The 18,795-nt window shown below is 47.4% G+C and overlaps 1 protein-coding gene across 1 annotated transcript in view; it reads left to right on the top strand.

The window, feature by feature from the left end:
- Nucleotides 1-17,531, top strand: part of Slc25a12 (solute carrier family 25 member 12) — a 73,234-nt gene extending 55,703 nt beyond the window's left edge. The window contains exons 11-18 of the mRNA XM_041631557.1: nucleotides 876-1,034; nucleotides 3,884-3,936; nucleotides 4,162-4,242; nucleotides 10,238-10,378; nucleotides 12,094-12,232; nucleotides 13,916-14,074; nucleotides 14,199-14,289; nucleotides 16,499-17,531. Of these exons, the coding sequence (XP_041487491.1) occupies nucleotides 876-1,034; nucleotides 3,884-3,936; nucleotides 4,162-4,242; nucleotides 10,238-10,378; nucleotides 12,094-12,232; nucleotides 13,916-14,074; nucleotides 14,199-14,289; nucleotides 16,499-16,697 (1,022 nt within the window). The 3' untranslated portion in view covers nucleotides 16,698-17,531. The remainder of the gene's footprint in view (nucleotides 1-875; nucleotides 1,035-3,883; nucleotides 3,937-4,161; nucleotides 4,243-10,237; nucleotides 10,379-12,093; nucleotides 12,233-13,915; nucleotides 14,075-14,198; nucleotides 14,290-16,498) is intronic.
- Nucleotides 17,532-18,795: the final 1,264 nt, after the last annotated feature.

The following is an 18,795-nucleotide window of genomic DNA, read 5'->3' as shown; positions in this document are numbered from 1 at the left end:
CCTCCATTTTAGAAAGTGCCAAGTGTTTTCTGGTTTTCAACAGCCCAAAAATAGAGCACTCTAGGTCCTATGAAATATTTCAATCGCCAAGAAATTCTAAAGCGCAACTATAGGTTTTTGTTTGTTTGATTTTCAACCAAATTCTATATATAGGGGTTGGATCATGTCAAGGATTTTTCCTCCAGATGGCTGTAGCTTAGATTAATTTACCAAAATGTTTCAGTGAACTTTGAAATTACAACCACGTAGCTTGCATACCATCATTGCATAGTTGTGAAGGAGGAGCAGGTGTAATGTTTAGGCATTTAATAGAAAATGAGAAGAAACGGTGCCCATGCATGAGAGCTTACTGTCAGGTTAAGGAAACTGAGGGCCAGTTTTCTGATGTTGGTTGGTGGTGATTTGAGAATCTACTTTCTAACTCATAGACCAAAGGTATCAAAGTTTTTTATTATTTATTTATTATGTATACAGTATTCTTCCTGCAGGCCTCATTATAGATGGTTGTGAACCACCATGTGGTTGCTGGGAATTGAACTCAAGACCTTTGGAAGAGCAGGCAATGCTCTTAACCGCTGAGCCATCTCTCCAGCCCAAAGTTTTTTTTATTTTTTTAGGGCCTCACACACGCTAAGTAAGCTCTCTGCCTCTGACTTATGTTGTTCCTTGAAGGAGGTGTTTGTGGACCCCACTGGTTGCTATTCTGCCACCTTTTGGCTCTATTAATAAGCAGAAGAAATGTGTAATAAGTCGGCTCTCTTTTGTAAGAATAGACAGTTTTATTTCTCACCTGCAGAGATGAGATTTGATGTCCTAACGGATGCTCCAGCTAATTGTCTTCTTTTCGTTGACCCTAAAAATTCTTCTGTTTGTAGCTGTGGGGGCCACAGCAGTATATCCCATAGATCTGGTGAAGACCCGGATGCAAAACCAGCGTGGCACGGGCTCTGTGGTTGGGGAGCTGATGTACAAAAACAGCTTCGACTGTTTTAAGAAAGTGTTGCGTTACGAGGGTTTCTTTGGACTCTACCGAGGTGAGTAAGCAAATCTCAGCCGCGGAAGCTGGCGATGTTTCTGTCACCATCAGTAGATTTAAGTCACTTGTTATGGAGACCAGATAGGGCTGTTCCCCGGCCCCTACCCCGCTCCCTTTGCTCAGCTTCCCGCCTTGCGTTCTTTCTCAATAGTAGTCTGCAAACAGGTGTCCCCTTCTCCTTCCTGCCGTTTTTAATTCTTGGGCTCCAAATCCTGCGTATGTGAGCATGCTCTTTGAGGGCACGGACCGGCAGAGATGGAGAAAGGAGAGCTATACTAACAGGTGCTACTTGAAGGTGAGTTTACACTTGCTTGAACAGAAATGCCTTTTTCCCCTGTCTTTTCCAAGGAGACCCGTGATAAGTCTTTTCCAATTGGGTCATCTGAATTTTTAAAAGGCAGGGAAAGCTTAGGGCCCCAAGCTTCAGCCAGTCTCCCTTTCCTCCCCGTGGCAGGCAGAGAACCGCGTTCCTTTCTCTCATGGTGACTATTACTGAGCACCCGACTATCGCATCCCAAGCTGCAGCCCCGTGTAGAATTCTCCCGGCCCCAGTGGGCTTTGTAGGAACTTGTCTTCTTGGAGAGAAGATGGCTTTCATCTACATGTTTTCACCTTAGAATTTAGGGTTCCTTTGCGGGGGAGATTAATTTTTTAATCCCTTTGGGCGCCACTTGGAATTCTTTGAAACACCATGCTCCAGTCCCAGCATTTATGTAATTTACTGTACGTGTTTGTTGGCATTCCCAGGCTTACTAGTCGCCTGCACTTTGTGAGCTCTGTCGAACTGTTTGGCTGGGAGCTTTTCCTAGGAAAGAGAGACTGGGATGGAAGGGATGGACAAGAGAAGAAACACTTGTAGTTGGCATCGTATTCAGGCACTTGAGTGGACACCTTTAGAGGCGAGGAAGGCCATTCGCCTGTTTGTTGTGGGCCCTCTGTATGGAGTATGCTTCTGAGAGCGAGTATAATGAAATTTGCTCAGATATTCAGATCGCTTTGGCTCTGCTAATCCCAGCGGCATAACTTGTACTACAGAGGCAACAGTGGCTACTGTGCCGGGTGTTCAGGGCTGGCGGTGAGGACTTGTTTTAAATGGACTTCACACCTAGATCTCACATAATGGGAGAGTCACGGTGGAATGGCACTGAGGTTATTTCTTTGACATCTCCAATCTTCCATTATCAAATAATGAACTTTCCCTTAATCAGTGTGGTTTTAAGTTACAAAGGGTGTCTACAGAGAACTATTAGAAGATCTCTAGCCACATCATGTATACCCTTCTCAATAGATAGATACTTCTAGAAGATTTTGTTTGGAAGAGCTATCATATTAATTAAGCCGGTGCAATATAGCAAGCCGGGGAGGCTGCCGTTGACTTTATTGAGGGTCTACACTGATGAAACGGGCCCTTTAAACGAGAGACTTTTGTATGAGATGATTGTGGGAGCCCTGTCTGGGAGCACTGGGATGGTTGAGATTGTCATATATTGCTTAGAACTGGCCCATTGTTCTGTCGGATGACTGACAGAGTTGCTGACAGATTCGCTAAATTTCTTTGCAGCCAGCAATGATAAAATGACACAAATCAGTACTTTATTAACATTCCACAAGCTTTAGGGAGGAAAGTTGTAAAACAGATACACACGCTGACACCGTTGCCCCCGAGCGAGGCTAAAAGTAATCGGGTCTGAGGATCAGGGAGGAAGCATGGGAAGACTGCCATCTGCTGATTTTTTCTCTCAGCTCAGTCCGTGGAAGGTGTGCGGGCTTGCGTTTGTCGCTGGTAATTCAGTTTGACTGGCCGTGGCCTGTCTGCAGGGCTGCTTGCTGGCTCTCCACTTCCGGAAAATCACTCTCTGGCACCTTCCAAGGAGGCCTAAGAAAGAGCAGCAAGCAAGCGTGTGGGCAGGAATATCACTCCCCCAGTTCTGAAGCTATACGATGTGTTTGTTGCTAGCATCTTTAAAAAACGTATGCAAAAGGAAAGAAAGAAAGAAACAGGCCGGCAGCTCGGTAAACCCGCGTGTGCTGGAACGCTGAGCTTCTCGGGCACCTATGGCTTACACATGACTGTGCTTTTCCAGTTTCCGGCTTGCCTGGGAAATGTAGCTTTCTAAGCATAATGATTTCTTTTGTTTTGAGCAGAGTCTTCTAAAATGCCTTGAGCTTGACAGATATTAGTAAATGAAAATATAATTGGCATATGTTTTTGCTTATAGACGATGCCCACAAACTGATACTAAAAGCTGCATTTTTTTTTTTTGTTACAGTTGTGGCTTTCTTTTAATTAAATGAGCGCAGGGCTTCTCTGAAGAGAGGATAATGGGAGCGGGTAGTCAGTAGCAGCCTCGCTCCTTTGTGCCGCAAGGAGTCTATAGCAAAGCCTGGCTGTGCTGAATGCACACCACTGCCCCAGCTTCTCTCCAGGCCTTCAGCACAGGCATCCGGATGTTCGGGGCTGCTGCTGGGGGCAGGGGAGATTCAGTTATGGAGGGAGAAAACCCAGAGGCTCCATTCTTCCATTGCGTACTTTAGGCAAGGCGTTGGATAGCGAGGTTTTACTTATATATTTATCTTTAAGGGTGTTAAAAGAAACATTTATAGCTCTGAGTAAATGACATCATATATGATTGGTAAATTGTGTATATATGTATGGTTTATATATTTATATAATGCATAGGGATATATATATATATATATATATATATATATATATATATATGATTATTTAGGATGACCTTTTCCCCATTTAGATGAAAACCTTGAGGTACTTGGTGGGTACCTTCGAGGGAAACACGCCCTTGTTGGGCTTGTCCACTCACACAAAGATCCTCTCCTTCCACCCAGGTCTGATACCCCAGCTGATAGGAGTTGCACCGGAAAAAGCCATTAAGCTGACCGTAAGTTTCCTGCCGCTGCACTGGTGTCATTTCCTTAGATTGCCGTGCACCCAGCAGCAATGCTGGTGAGACCGGCACACTATCGAGGCCCTTGTAAGCATTTTCATATCTATGTGGACACAGTTGGTGAAATGAAAAGTAGTTTGATAATTCGGAAACATGAGGGTGTGCGAGCAGAGGCGATGGCAGGAGATTCTGATGAGCTGATCTTGTCTTCCTAATTAGGTTAATGACTTTGTCCGGGATAAATTCACCAAAAGAGATGGCTCCATCCCACTGCCGGCAGAAATCCTCGCTGGAGGCTGTGTAAGTGTCCATCCCCATTTCCTGCAGCAAATATATCCCTCTAACCCTTTTACAAAGTAGGAATGAAATGCAAGTGACATTTCCTCTTTAAATTTTGTTTTACTACATATTTCTTCAGTGTGTATGTGGGGTTCATACCTTGGTGTTTATGTGTGACAGCCAGAGGACAGCTTTCAGAAACTGGTTCTCTCCTTCCATCGTGGGGGTCCTGGGGATTGAACTCACGGCTGCAGGTTTGGCCGCAGGCACCTTTACCACTGAGTCATCTTGCTGGCCCAACATTTTCCCTTTAACTCAGAATCGCCCGAGGGGAACCTCGTAGTCATGACGCTTGAAAATGGGTGCATGCGCGTGTGGCAGGCTTGGCTGCCTTCCTCCCGAGAGTTGCCACCTCCTCTGGGACACCGCCACTCACTGGTTTGAAGCTCAGCAATTGCAGCTACTCTTTCTGAAAGTGAACCCGGGGATCTTCTTGGCTCCACCCCTGCTGCCACTGGGATTCCCAGGCAGGCCACCACGTTTGGTTTTATGTGGCTTGTGAGGATTGAAAGCAGGTCCTAGGGCTTTGCCTTGCTAGCTGATCCTTCTCTCCGATGTATAATCTCATTCTTCTCCTCTTCCTTGCCTCCTCCCCCCCCTCCTCCTCTCCTTCTTCCTTTTTTTTTTAAGGTTTCTTTGAGACAGGGTTTCTCTGTATAGTCCTGGCTGTCCTGGAACTCGCTCTGTAGACCAGTCTGGCCTTGAACTCACAGGGATCCACCTGCCTCTGCCTCTTAAATGCTGGGTTAAAGGTGTGCACTGTATAATCTGTATTGTTATCATCAGCTTTGTTTCTTTTAAATGTCTGAAACTCTATCTTTTAGACATATATACATATATATATATACACACAGGTATGATTTTTATTTCATGTGTGTTTTGCTTGCATGCATGTAAGTGCATGTACTGTGTGCACTCAGTGCCCATGGTGGCCAGAAGGGGGTTTCCCATCACCTGGAACTGGAGTTATAGACGTTTGTGAGCCACTACGTGGGTGCAAGAAATTGAACAAGTGCTCTTAACAGCTGAAGCAGCTCTTTAGCCCCCTTCTGACTTCTTACATTCTTAAGTTTTATTTTTTTAAGCATCAAAGGAAATGCAAGAGCAGGTTGAGTTACTGTCCATTTCTCCCCCAGGAACTCTGAGTGCGAGGGGGCTGGCTAATTGGGCCCTTCAGTTTTATGTGTAGGAACGAGTCTGCCATTGTAGTTTAATTAAGCCTCCTTATGGAGCTGCAGTGGGGCAGGAAGAGCCTATAACTATGCTGTGGTCATTGGCCAAGATTCCAAAGCCAGAGACTGAGAGTGCAATTCTTAGTCTGTGCTTAAGGTGTGAGCACGGCACTGGATTTAGACCAACCGACGCATCTAAGTTTGCAGCCCGGCAAATGTTATGTGTGGTGTGCGCCTCACAATTGCCAATGTGATCTGCTCGAGACTTTCATAGTTCGGTTCGGTCCTGAACATGTTAATAACTCCTGGTTGAACTGGCCGGAGGTTTTGGCGAAAACCTCACTTGCTCACGAAGCCTGAGATGATGAGGTCAGTGACCTTAGAAGTTTTAATTCAGAGAAGATGTCCCTGGGGTCAGGGGGAGCAGTTGCTCTGGGCTTCTTCATGATGAGACTTGTCAGCAGGACCCTTGTCTCTACCACCACCACTGAGCGATACCCAGTTGCTCTCCCTCCAGCTCCCCAGTTTTAAAACTACCTAGGTTACTGGGAAGAAAAGATTTGAGCTAATGGAAGCTGTTCCCAGCAAAGGGATCAGTGAGGGCCCAGGCCGAGTTTCTTGTAGATGGGAGGGAACGCTGTTGCCATGAGAACAGGGTGAAAATTCCCCGATCTGCAGGTAGACGTCCTGCTGTTGAGCTTTTCTTTGTTTTTGTTTTGAGGTAGGGTCTCACCATAGAGTCCTGGCTGGTCTGGAATCCTTTATATAGATGAGGCCGGCCTTCAACTCCTAGAGATCCTCCTGCCTCTCCCTCCTGAGTGCTGGGATTAAAGCCGTGATTCACTACACCTGACTTGCCTATCTGTGTTTTTAATCAGGATGTGTGTGTTAGGTAAGGGTTCCAGCCCAAGACCCAACGCAAGGAAGCTTGACTCTACCGTAGTCCTTCTAGCGGTGTGATCAGTTTAAGGTTTTTTTAATTATCATTACGTTTAGTGTACGTATGCTTGTGTGTGTGAGTGTGCACATATGTGTGTGCATGTGCACATGTTTGAGTGTACGTGTGTGAGCATGCGTGTTTGTGTGAGCATGAATGTGTGTGAGTGAATGCATGTGTGTGTGTGAGCATGAATGTGTGTGAGTGAATGCATGTGTGTGCATGTGCACGTGTTTGAGTGTACATGTGTGAGCATGCGTGTTTGTGTGAGCATGAATGTGTGTGAGTGAATGCATGTGTGTGTGTGAGCATGAATGTGAGTGAATGCATGTGTGTGCATGTGCACGTGTTTGAGTGTACATGTGTGAGCATGCGTGTTTGTGTGAGCATGAGTGTGTGTGAGTGAATGCATGTGTGTGCATGTGCACGTGTTTGAGTGTACGTGTGTGAGCATGCGTGTTTGTGTGAGCATGAGTGTGTGTGAGTGAATGCATGTGTGTGCATGTGCACGTGTTTGAGTGTACGTGTGTGAGCATGCGTGTTTGTGTGAGCATGAGTGTGTGTGAGTGAATGCATGTGTGTGCATGTGCACGTGTTTGAGTGTACGTGTGTGAGCATGCGTGTTTGTGTGAGCATGAGTGTGTGTGAGTGAATGCATGTGTGTGCATGTGCACGTGTTTGAGTGTACGTGTGTGAGCATGCGTGTTTGTGTGAGCATGAGTGTGTGTGAGTGAATGCATGTGTGTGCATGTGCACGTGTTTGAGTGTACGTGTGTGAGCATGCGTGTTTGTGTGAGCATGAGTGTGTGTGAGTGAATGCATGTGTGTGCATGTGCACGTGTTTGAGTGTACGTGTGTGAGCATGCGTGTTTGTGTGAGCATGAGTGTGTGTGAGTGAATGCATGTGTGTGCATGTGCACGTGTTTGAGTGTACGTGTGTGAGCATGCGTGTTTGTGTGAGCATGAGTGTGTGTGAGTGAATGCATGTGTGTGCATGTGCACGTGTTTGAGTGTACGTGTGTGAGCATGCGTGTTTGTGTGAGCATGAGTGTGTGTGAATGCATGTGTGTGCATGTGCACATGTGTGAGCATGCGTGTTTGTGTGAGCATGAGTGTGTGTGAGTGAATGCATGTGTGCGCATGCATGTGACATTCATGTGAGTGTGTATGTGTGTGTGCGCACGCATGTGTGTGCTGGTGGAGAACAGAGGACACCTTACTGGGGTCAGTTCTCTCCTTCCACCTTGTAGGTATCCGGGATGGCAGTCGGGTTGACAGGCTGGCTTGCTAGCCCCTTTGCCCGCTGAACCATCTCACTGGCCCCACCACAGTCAGTTCTCACACATGTGTGGTGAGGCTGTGTTTCAAGTTTAAGAATGTTAAGTAATTTTAAAAGCACAAACAAGCATTATTGAACCGACAGAGAAGTTCTCCTTAAAGCTCCATACTACACAGGGCTGATCCGATGGCTATGTGCCTTGCTCCGTTATCACTGTTCATGGTTGCCACGCTCCCTTGCTGGGAGATCCACATTGACAGTTGGCTTCTGTATCCCAGGGTGTCCTTTGGGTGCCAGGATGCTCACCTTCAATGCAGACAACAATTAATGTGACTGTACGTGTAACGTGCGCTGCTGGCTTCTTTCCTCGGCCGTATTAAAGAAAGCGCATCACTGCATCACTCGTACACTGCGAGATTTGAAGGCGCGCACAGCTTGGTCAGCTGCAGTCTAAGAGCATCAGATGAGAGAAGAGAATCTCAGGGGAGAGAGCTGGGGGCAGGCAGGCGGGATGTGATAGCTCACCAGTGGGTAAACTGTAAAGGGACAGGCTGTGTGCACACCTTTTCCCAAGGCAGGAGGCAGAGGCCGCAGATCCCTGAGTTCAAGGCCAGCCTGGGCTACACAGAGAAACCCTGTCTTAAAAAACCAACCAGCCAAACAAGCAAACCAAACACCACGAAAGGACTTTGTGTTTATTTAACACTGAGCACCTGAAGGCTGGTATACTGGTAGTGGTAAATCCGGGGGATTATGATAAAAATGTAGGTCTTTTCTTTTTTTATCTTAATCTGCCTTAATTTAGAGTATAAAGAATGTTTCCCCAAATACAGTCTTTACAACCATTATTTAAAAAGCGATTTTAGGGAAATAGTAAACTTTTCAGTTGGCTTGGTCTTTAATTCTAGCTCCAGGAGTAATTACTCGGATTATCATTTTAACATAATTTTTCAATCCTTTTGACAGTATTGTTTGCTTAGACTGAAACATTGAAACGCCCCCTTCTTCCTGCAGTGTGGCAGATTATGAAAGAAAGAAATCCTGGCAAATCAGCATGGAGAATGGGGCAGCGCATCCTTGTTGGGGGGCCTGTGTGGCTGCTGGTGGTCTGTGCTGTGTCGGGACAAAAGGGGATTAGTTCCCTGGGGGATTCAGGACAGTCAGCTGCCCAGAGGAGGAGAGGAATCCAGGGCCAGTGTGGTGTTCTGAGTTCTGAGTATTTGAAGGGTCAGGATTTAACCAGAGGCATTGAAGTGTGGCCCCAGAGTGGTTAGGAGCCGCCTTGCTGTCCTTTGGAAGGGGGTCAGAGAGGGTGATGGGCAGATGTGGAGGAGGAGGGGCGGAGGTCCGAGGTGACATCTGGACACCTGTAGAACTGCCCCTTCTTATATAAGAAGCACACTTCTTATGTATACAGGGACATGCGCTGCAGCTGAGTTACGACTGTGTGATGGTTATGATTATATAGGTACCATTACAATGATGAATACTGTATGAATATAGTTTTGATTATATAACGTAAACAGCCGTAGTTTAAGACAAAATGGCACAAATGAGATTTCTTCGCCTTATGAAGGGAGATGATATATATTTTATGTGTGTGTATCTGTGTGATCGTGGACACATGCTCATCTTTATATTACAGAAACCCGAAAACAAGTTGTAGCAGTTATTTTAAACATTCTCCCCACCCCTCTACTACTTGGTGGATTTCAGGTGCAAACACACCCCGATTATTTGAAGATCAAATCTGATGCTCACCCCAGAGTGGGGACTGTGCCTGTGCTCTGAGGGTGTCACACTCCGGGGGACTCAGAGTTCCGCTTTCCAGCTCTGTCTTGGATCCCCCCCCCCCCCGGTTTTGTCTTGGAATGATACTAAAGTCTGCCTTCCCAGGTTCCTTCCTTTTGTGTGGGTGTCGCTGGTCCAGCCCAGAGCTCTGAGCATGCTCACATAGAGTGTAGAATTGGACTCGGAGGAGAAGTATGGCTATAAAGGCACCTCCGTGGGGTTAATGTTGTGATCATTTCTCCGCAAGTTGGCTGACCGAAGACAGCGCTCTGCAGAGCTTTCCAGAGCTTTCCAGAGCTTTCCGTTCACCCAGAGCCCACCACCTACATCTTCATTCCTTCTGTTTTCCAAGTTGGGTTTATTGATTTTGTTGTCTTGGCTATGCTTGAGGTGATCCCTGAAGGGCAGTTTTGACAATGGTCTTGACATTTCAAATTGAAATAAACCGAAGTCCGGTCATGGTGGCCCACATCTGTAATCCCAGCACCCTGCAGGCTGAGGCAGAAGGATTGCTGTGAATTCTAGCTTAGACAGAGCAACCTAATGAGTTACTCCCAGGCTGGTTTGGGCTACAGACTGAGTGAGACCTTGCCTCAGCTGGCCCCAAACCTAAAGAGAGATTGACATGAGGTGTATCTTCATGAGATCTCTCACACTGAGCACATGTGAGCCTCTCCTTCCCCAGTGTAAAGTGAAGACATCTGTGGCTTTTCCTTCTTGGACACCCCCAGTCCAGCTCCGACGTGTCGAGAGCTTGTCTGTCTCCCTTGCTTGCAGGCTGGAGGCTCGCAGGTCATCTTTACCAACCCACTGGAGATCGTGAAGATCCGCCTGCAGGTGGCGGGAGAAATCACCACGGGGCCCAGAGTCAGCGCTCTGAACGTGCTTCAGGACCTGGGACTCTTTGGGCTGTACAAGGTAGGTTGATTTCTTTGGCTAGCTGAGTGGAGGAGCTGTGGTACACAGTATAAACATGAAAGAACGTAGAAGCCAGATGACATCCCCAGCCCCAACTTGAGAAGCGACCTTATCTGGCAGTGTGACCTATGACCCAAATGAAGCCAGTGCCCTCAGGTAAAGATGGCAGGATATACACAAGAGAGCTCCTGTTGTCAGATTTAGCTTCTACGCAACTGCATGCAGGGCATCTCTTCCATGGAACAGCTGGCTTCAGGCTCACAACCTTCATCCCACGGGGCCTTGAGAAGTTTCTGTGGTACTCAGGATGGGTTGGGGGGCTGCAGAGAAATCCTGGACCTATTCTGAGCCTTAATACATTCTCTTGTTGTACCAGGAGGGGCTTCTCTTGTCTTAGTCATCTGACCATGGTTAAAAAAGAAGATAGTAGAATTGGACAGGATTTGAGCCTTTAAGCAGTTAAGTGGGAGGATTTGTGAATAATGAATTCCATTAAAATACAACAGCAACCACTGTTCTTGCACAGGACGCCAGTCCACAGACTCCTCCCGGCGGGTACCCTTACTGCCATCACTGCTGATCAGGTGTAATGGAGCAGAAGCCGGTGTTTTTCTTTAACTAGCGGAGTTTTTCTTTCTGTTCCCTTCCCTGGTAGAAGGGGAGATGTGGAAATTTCACCCCTATAGGGGACTGTGTTTCCACAGCACTGAATTTATTTGTGGATCCATAACCGCTGAAATGTGTAAATTTACCTCTGCAACTGCAAATTAGAAATTAGGAAACATCTAGATTAGAGCTGCGCAGCCACAGGGTGCCCAGGAGCCTGGCTGCCGGGCCTGTCTGTCTTTACCGAGCGCCTCCCTCCACTCTGTTCCTTCCGCCCACCCTCTTTGCCATCCTTGGAGATTACCTAGGAGGGCAGAATGTGTAAACATTGGTTCAGTCTGGATTCCCCTATAAGAGTCCCTGGGTGTTTTCGTTTTTATAAAAACAGAGCCATTGGGGAACCCAGTGCTTGGGTATAGCATTTGTCTGTGAGGCAAAACTTCAGACCTGGGCTGGCATGGGTCGCTGGCAACACTGAGGAAGGTGCTCGCTGCCCTCTCCATGGCCGGGACAGCTATCTTGAGTGAAACGAAGACTTTAGGGTTTTTCCTCTCAGCTCTTTCCCCTTCTACCCCTTCCCCGCTCAAGCTCCCTACCCCCACGCACAGCAGAGCTGAGCAGGTCAAGCAGCCTGGGAAGTTTGAGACTCCGTATGAATCCTAAGACGTTGCCTTGCTTAATGCACAGAAAGTTCCAGTTACACAGTGCCAAATTGCAGAGACCTGCAGCAGAGTGCCCTCGGAGTTAACTGTACCGCGCTTTAGTGTGATCGCCGCTGTACCGCACTTTAGTGTGGTAGCCAAGACAGAAAACAAATGAAAATTTCAAACCCTAAGTCTAGCACTCCTAGGAACGCTAGAAAGCTCTCCATCGCCAGAGTGCTGCAGTCGCCAGGGTTAGCCTGGATACCCGTTTTTCTCTGGAAAGCTTTCTGCCATGCTTCCTTGCTCTGTACCGCTGTTCCCGGCCTACTTCCCCTCACATCACTCCTAATGCTGTTTGAAGGACATCTCAGCTTGCTTGTCACCGGTGCCTGCCACCCGCTTCCTGTTCGGCCATTCAGACCCTGTTTACATACTGTTTCTCACTGTTTCCTCGCCGTGTGACAGGGTGCCAAAGCGTGTTTCCTCCGAGACATTCCCTTCTCCGCCATCTATTTTCCTGTGTACGCTCACTGCAAACTGCTTCTGGCTGATGAGAGCGGACGCGTGGGAGGCATCAATCTCCTAGCCGCTGGAGCCATAGCAGGTAACCATGGACCGTTTTAACTCAAAGAATTCTCTTAAGAAGTCCAGAGTCTCTGGCTTCGCCCTTTCTTTCTGGAAGTTATTGTTGGGATCTGACTTAGCTGGAGAGAGCCGCCTTTGCTCCTTTGTGGGATATGCTAGGATTCTGTTGAGAGTTAATTACATTTGCATAATGTGGATAAACAACTTAATGCAGCTTAGCAACTTGGAGCCAAATTAGATCTGCCCATCTAAATTGGGCTTTCATCATTAACACGGTTCTTAGCCTCCTGGGTTCCTGAAACCTTGGGTGCAGCCAACTGAGGTGGTTGAAGGTCTTTGGCAGATCAGTTTCTCTGCTGATCCAGTCAGTGCTGATGTTCAGGCCCTGCCTGCCCCTGTACTTGTCCTGTGGAGAGGAACCTTCCTGTTTTGGCTCAGAAGCTGAGCTTCACGAAGCTATCTGTCTTGCTCCCATAGTTCTCCTCAGAACACAGCGGCACCCCGCGGCAAACTGCCCTCAGTCCTCAACTCTTTCGTCTTTTTTTCTGACTTCAGCGTTTAGTTTGGTTAATGGTTGCTTCTCTAGTAGGCTGAGTGCTTCGGAGGGTAGGGCTTTCATCACGTTCATCTGGCCTCCTAGTGGAGGCTCAGATGATGGATAACATGAACATCTTTATCAGGTCTAAGACACCAGATGAGAGTCCATGAGGAAGAGGAGCATGGCAGTCAGGAAGGGCTCAGTATGCTCCTTCTGACTCACAGCAAGGGTGGGGGTGGTGTTTGAACGTGTCTGTGCATGCGTGTACACATGCATCTTCTTACTCTTAAGGGGAGCCTTGGCTTCATTCTCTAACCAAGCCCCCTCGGGGCCACCGGCTCCATTTGCCTAGTGAAGAGACAGTGATATTTAGGCTAAATTGAATTCCTTCCCCCGGGGAAGGCCGTGCTGCTCCTTCAAGGTCTGTTCTGTTTTATGAACAAAAGCTGCACTTGAGAGATCCAGTCTTCTGTATCCTCCTCCTCCTCCTTCTGCTGCATCTCAGGTGACCCCAGGGAGCTGCAGCACAGGGAAAGAAGAGCGGCCTTTGGGTGTTGGCTCGCTGGCTACTCTTTAACTGGAAGAGTTGTAATGACTTCTGTGACGTGAGCAGGTCTGAAGGGAAGGTCAGTCACCTCTCCCTTAGCACTGACAAGCGACTGTGCTCTTGTCACACTGGCAAGGGTTTTGATGCTTTTCACACTCACTCCTACAGTGTGTGGCTGGCAAGAGACAGCCGAGACCACTGCGGTTTGGTGCCACATACATTCCGTGGGTCATTAAATCGATGTCCTCTCATATTATATATGAAAGTACTTGTGTCTTATTTAAAGATGAAAAATGGAAAAGGAGCATGGGAACTGTCCTGTTGCTGTTATTACATTTATTACGTTTTTTTCTTTGGGATGGTATTACATTTATTATATTTAGTTCTTTGGGATGTGTTTGAATCAAGAAAGATTTCTTTAATTCAGACAGAAAAACAAAACATTTTCTCCCTAATTCTGCAGAAGCAACTAGCAGGCTAGGGGACACTTCCTCTTTCCCTTGGTGCCTAGGCCCCTGTTTAAGGAACTTTGACTTTCCCTGTGGTCACAGTTGTGGATCGTCCTGTTGGATGTATGACATCCTGAGGATGAATTAAATGTGGCTTTCTCCTCCCAGGTGTGCCCGCTGCTTCTCTGGTGACCCCTGCTGATGTTATCAAGACAAGATTGCAAGTGGCTGCCCGGGCTGGTCAGACAACCTACAGCGGGGTCATCGACTGTTTCCGAAAGATTCTCCGGGAAGAAGGGCCATCGGCATTCTGGAAAGGGACTGCAGGTAGCTGCTGGGGGGTCCTCCGGAGTGGCTGTCTCGTTTTCACGTCTTTCCCTGGTCACTCAGCGGTAGCCTTGGCACAGCCATCCTGGTGTTAAGTCTGCCCTACCCTGTTGGTGTTTTCCAGCTCGAGTGTTCCGGTCCTCCCCTCAGTTTGGTGTCACGCTGGTCACCTATGAACTTCTGCAGCGGTGGTTCTACATCGATTTTGGAGGCCTGTAAGTGCATCTACTTCACCCAACCCAGACCAGTGCTTGCTCTGTTCACAGAGCCTCTTGGGGAATGCTGAGAAAAATGGATGCAACCAAGTCCTTTAAACCCAGTATATGGGGCTGGAGAAATGGCTCAGCAGTTAGGAGCACTGCCTGCTCTTCCAAGGGTCCTGAGTTCAATTCCCAGCAACCACATGGTGGCTCACAACCATCTGTGATGAGGTCTGGTGCCCTCTTCTGGCTTGCAGTTGTAAACCCAGTATATGGAAAGCAACAGGCTTTAAATCCTAAATGTGATGGCTTTGTGGGAGCCCAGCCAGTTTGGATGTTCACCTTCCTAGATATGGACGGAGGTGGGAGGTCCTAGGTCTTACCACAGGGCAGAAAACCCTGACTGCTCTTTGGACTGGAGAGGGAGGGGGAAAGGAGTGGGGGGAGGGGGAGAAGGGTGGGAGGAGGGGGCGTAGAGGGGGAGGAGGGGGAGGGAAATGGGAGGCTGGGAGGAGGTGGAAACTTGTTTTTTTTTCTCTCCTTTTCTCAATAAAAAAAAGAGCAAGGGTGAAAAAAAAATTAAAAGGAGGGTTGGGGATAGATAGAGCTCAGTGGTAGAGAATTTGCCTAAATGCACAAAGTCCTATGTTCAATTCTATCCAGTACTACTCCTCATCCTCCAAAAAGAAAAAGATAATAAATAAAAAATTTTAAAAGAAAAAAAAAAAGTTCCCATGTTAGAGTCAGACCTTATCATATCAGAGTGACTCGGCAGATAGTATTCAACAGCTATTGGGACATTTTAGGGAGGTATTGAATGGAAATGCTAGGCGAATAGTTATTCTTTTTTTTTCTAGTGAGATTGTGTCGTTAGTAGTTGGATTATTTAATATGACCCAGAAACAACCCAGCATGCAGTAGCATGCTGCCGAGGTGACAGTTCCTCATTTCCCATCGTTTAGTCCATAGAAGTTCATACTGCTGGTTCCCGCACTGGTTTCAAAGAGAAGCCACGCTGATGGGTCAGTCGTGCTAGGGGGAGGGCCCCAAACAGAGCTGCTCCAAGCTCAGCACTCAGAGTCTATCCCAGGCAGAAGAGAAATTGCTTGTTGAGTCTGCAGGGAAGTTGTATCCAAGGCAAGCAAGCAAGCAAGCAGTTACTAGCGGTCGGGGCAGAGGTGCAGAGTACTGTTCAGAGACTCCATCTCTTAAGCCCGTGAGCGCCTCCCCCGCTGAAAGCCTTGGTAGGAAAAGAGCAGTTGAACCAAGTAGCGGAGGGACCCATACATAGAAATGATGCAGGAGCAGCAATTTCATCATCCCACTGCACAAATACCGATATTTGGCTTTTCTGTAGCTTTAGAGACTGTGGAAGCAAGAACTAAATCTGTTTCTCTTTTATTGATAAACTTTAAGAGCCCACTGTTTAAGAAGCTTTTAAATTGTATCAATGTATTATAAAGATTTAATGCATGCCTCCTGCATCAAATTAGAAAACAGAGACGTCCACGCATAGCCAGCTTCCCAAAGACTATTGTTGTTTTCTTCTGATTATCATCTGAGAGTCAGCTCATAATGCATGAAACAATCCCGCACCAGTTTGGATGTAAAGGGGTATATATTTTAGGGGTAAAACTTACAAAACACCAACCGTCAGGAAAGGAGTCTAGTCACTGGAGCAAGAGCCGGAACCAAGCGAGCGAGCCGAGGCTTGCCGCTCTTTTTTAAAGAGAAATAGACCACGCCCCAGTGGGCTGGTATTTCAGGGGCTATTGGCTGAAGGAGCGGAACTTGCTCCCGCAGCAAGCTCGTGTACGCAAATAAGCACTGAGGGTGGGGCCGTTTTTCTTGTATTCGAGATCTGTGAAGGCAATATTGTGGAGAGGCCGGAAATCACAACTTTAAAAAAAAATTCTTTTATTATTTGGTTTTTCGAGACAGGGTTTCTCTGTAGCTTTGGAACCTGTCCTGGAACTAGCTCTTGTAGACCAGGCTGGCCTCGAACACACAGAGATACTCCTGCCTCTGCCTCCCGAGTGCTGGGATTAAAGGTGTGCGCCACCACCGCCTGGCTGGAAATCACAATTTATGCAGAAGAGGGGACATGGAGAGAGTTGAGACCGGCTTCTTCATGGTGTGTGGTGCCCCCCACCATCCATGCCCAATGTCAGCTGCCTTCGCCTCCATCAGCCCTGAGCTCTCTCTGCTTTTTCCCTGTCCACAGCAAACCTTCGGGCTCAGATCCGACACCGAAGTCACGCATCGCAGACCTCCCTCCCGCCAACCCCGATCACATTGGTGGCTACAGACTTGCCACGGCCACTTTTGCTGGCATCGAAAACAAGTTTGGCCTTTACCTCCCCAAGTTTAAATCTCCTAGCGTAGCCGTGGCTCAGCCCAAGACAGCGGCAGCAACTCAATGACGTGGCGACTGCAGACCAAGGCCCAGGAGAACGGCCGGCACCGTGTCCAGTCAGCTGCATCGTTCTGTCTGCGCTGGGGTCAAACCACTTTCTATGCGACCTATACGTGTATTGTTTATAAAGCGATCATACGCCCAGGGAGAACCGCAGTGCAGTTTCAAGCTTTAGTCTTATCTGTTGAAATGTTTTCTGAGCCTTGGCATGAATTCCGTGTTCTAGACTCTGCTTCGCACAGCTTGTCCCTCCAGTGACTGTACATATTGTACATCTTTGTACAGAGACACCTTGGCACCTCATCCCAACGAATCACATTTATAGAAATGTTAACGCAGTTCTCAGTGGCTTGAACTGTACAGAATGTTTTGAAAGTGTTTTATTAAGAATCATGTAAGAATAAATGTACTAAAGTTAAACCCATTCTCCTCTTGGTGACTTGCGGAAGTCAGCTTCAGCGTTGAATGTATCCGACTCCAGTTTGCGTTCTATCCTGGAACAGGAAGGGGTTTGCTGATAACAGAACAAAACGATGCTCGCGGCATCGAGTAAGAGATGGTTTGAAACGGCGCGTGCCCGTGGATGCCGGAGGACCAGCCGATGACTTGTGTGCGCCGTGTGTTTCCAGTCGTTTGTTGCGGAGTGCAAATTTCCTGTCAACCGGAAGAGGCTGCTCCTGTCCTCACACACACGGCAGCAGGGTGGGCTCCAGCTCGGCTCCCTTAGTTTGCTTTCCTCCTGTGCAGCAAGGTAAAGGCCAAGATGTTGAAAGAGCAAAGTTTGGAAGTTTCCCTCCGTATGGTATGATACGAATCAAAAATAAATGCAAAGCAAAATGTCTGCGTGGAGTCGGTTTCCTTCATCAGTGCCCTCACGGTGCTTTCTGTCTGATTTGCTGACTCTAAGTGACAAGTGGCCCAGCCTGTGCCCCTCCTACCTTAGGGAAGGTAGACTTTGCTTTGGAGTGAAGGCCGTGAAGCAGAGCTCCTGTGTTGGTGGTCTTGCGGGTCTGGATTCTCACAGGGAGTCCCCATGGAAACGGCTTACTCAGAAGGTTTCTCGCCTGGGGTCCACTTACTCACAATAACTTCCAAGCTCCAGCCACACTTTGCTGTGGCTGTTCCTTGACAGGTAGTGACATCAGGACCTGTTTACTTTGGCAGAGTGCTCTAGGAAAACACAGCTGCGCTAGTGACCAGGATGTGAGGATATATACAGATGTATGTAGGATTAAGGGAAAACCTGGAGATGGCCCAAGTCACCCAGTGCCCAACATTGCTCTTCATGAAGGTCTTCTCCTTTCTTTCAGGGTTCCGAGGAGACTGCCCAATTTGTAGGCAGACTGAAAGCAGTGGGCACTGTTTATTTTTATTTTTCTAATTACGCATGGGCTTGAGTAAATGTCTCTTTATTTTGTTTGGTTTGGTTTCTTCGAGACAGGGTCTCACTCTTGTAACCGCAGAGTCTGGGAACTCCCTTTGTAGGTCAGGCTAGCTCTGAACCTGTACCATCCTTTTGCCTCTCCTCCCAGGTGCAGGGATTTAGTGTGGGTGGCCCCATCTGCTGTCTTCTCATCTCTGCTGCTCACCTGTGCTATTTTCTTTTTATGAAATATACAGAAGGCTGACGAAATGTATGTATGCATGTATATCCACACAGAAACATGTACATGCTTATGTTAAAATAACAGTCATGTGGTGACCAGAAAAGAAAGAGAACGTACCCCACACCCAGAAGTTACCATCCATTCCTCTCCATTCTACCCCCTTACCCATTGAGCCATCTCCCCCCTGCTCTTATTTCCTGCAGCATCTATACTTGGCTTATACTAAAATCATGAGGCTTTTTCTCTTGTATTTGCTTTGAAAAATTTTTTAAATTAGCTCTTACATTTAGGTATATGATTTTTTAAAAATGTTTTAATGTGCCCTGTCTGTCCTGGAACTTGCTGTGTTGACCAGGCTGGCCTTGAACTCACAGAGATCTGCCTGTTTCTGCCTCTCCTGTGCTGAGATTAAAGGCATGTATCACTACGCCCTGCTGATGACACTATGAGTTATTTTTGTGTGTGAAGTGAGCACCTGAATTCATCTCCATGTGGACA

The sequence above is a fragment of the Microtus oregoni genome, unplaced genomic scaffold (genome assembly GCF_018167655.1).
Source record: "Microtus oregoni isolate MIOR12 unplaced genomic scaffold, Mior012 000037F_ref0000500, whole genome shotgun sequence".
In the NCBI taxonomy this organism is placed as follows: Eukaryota; Metazoa; Chordata; class Mammalia; order Rodentia; family Cricetidae; genus Microtus; species Microtus oregoni.
Note: the sequence above shows the minus strand (reverse complement) of the source record. Positions and strands in the feature narration are given on the sequence as shown.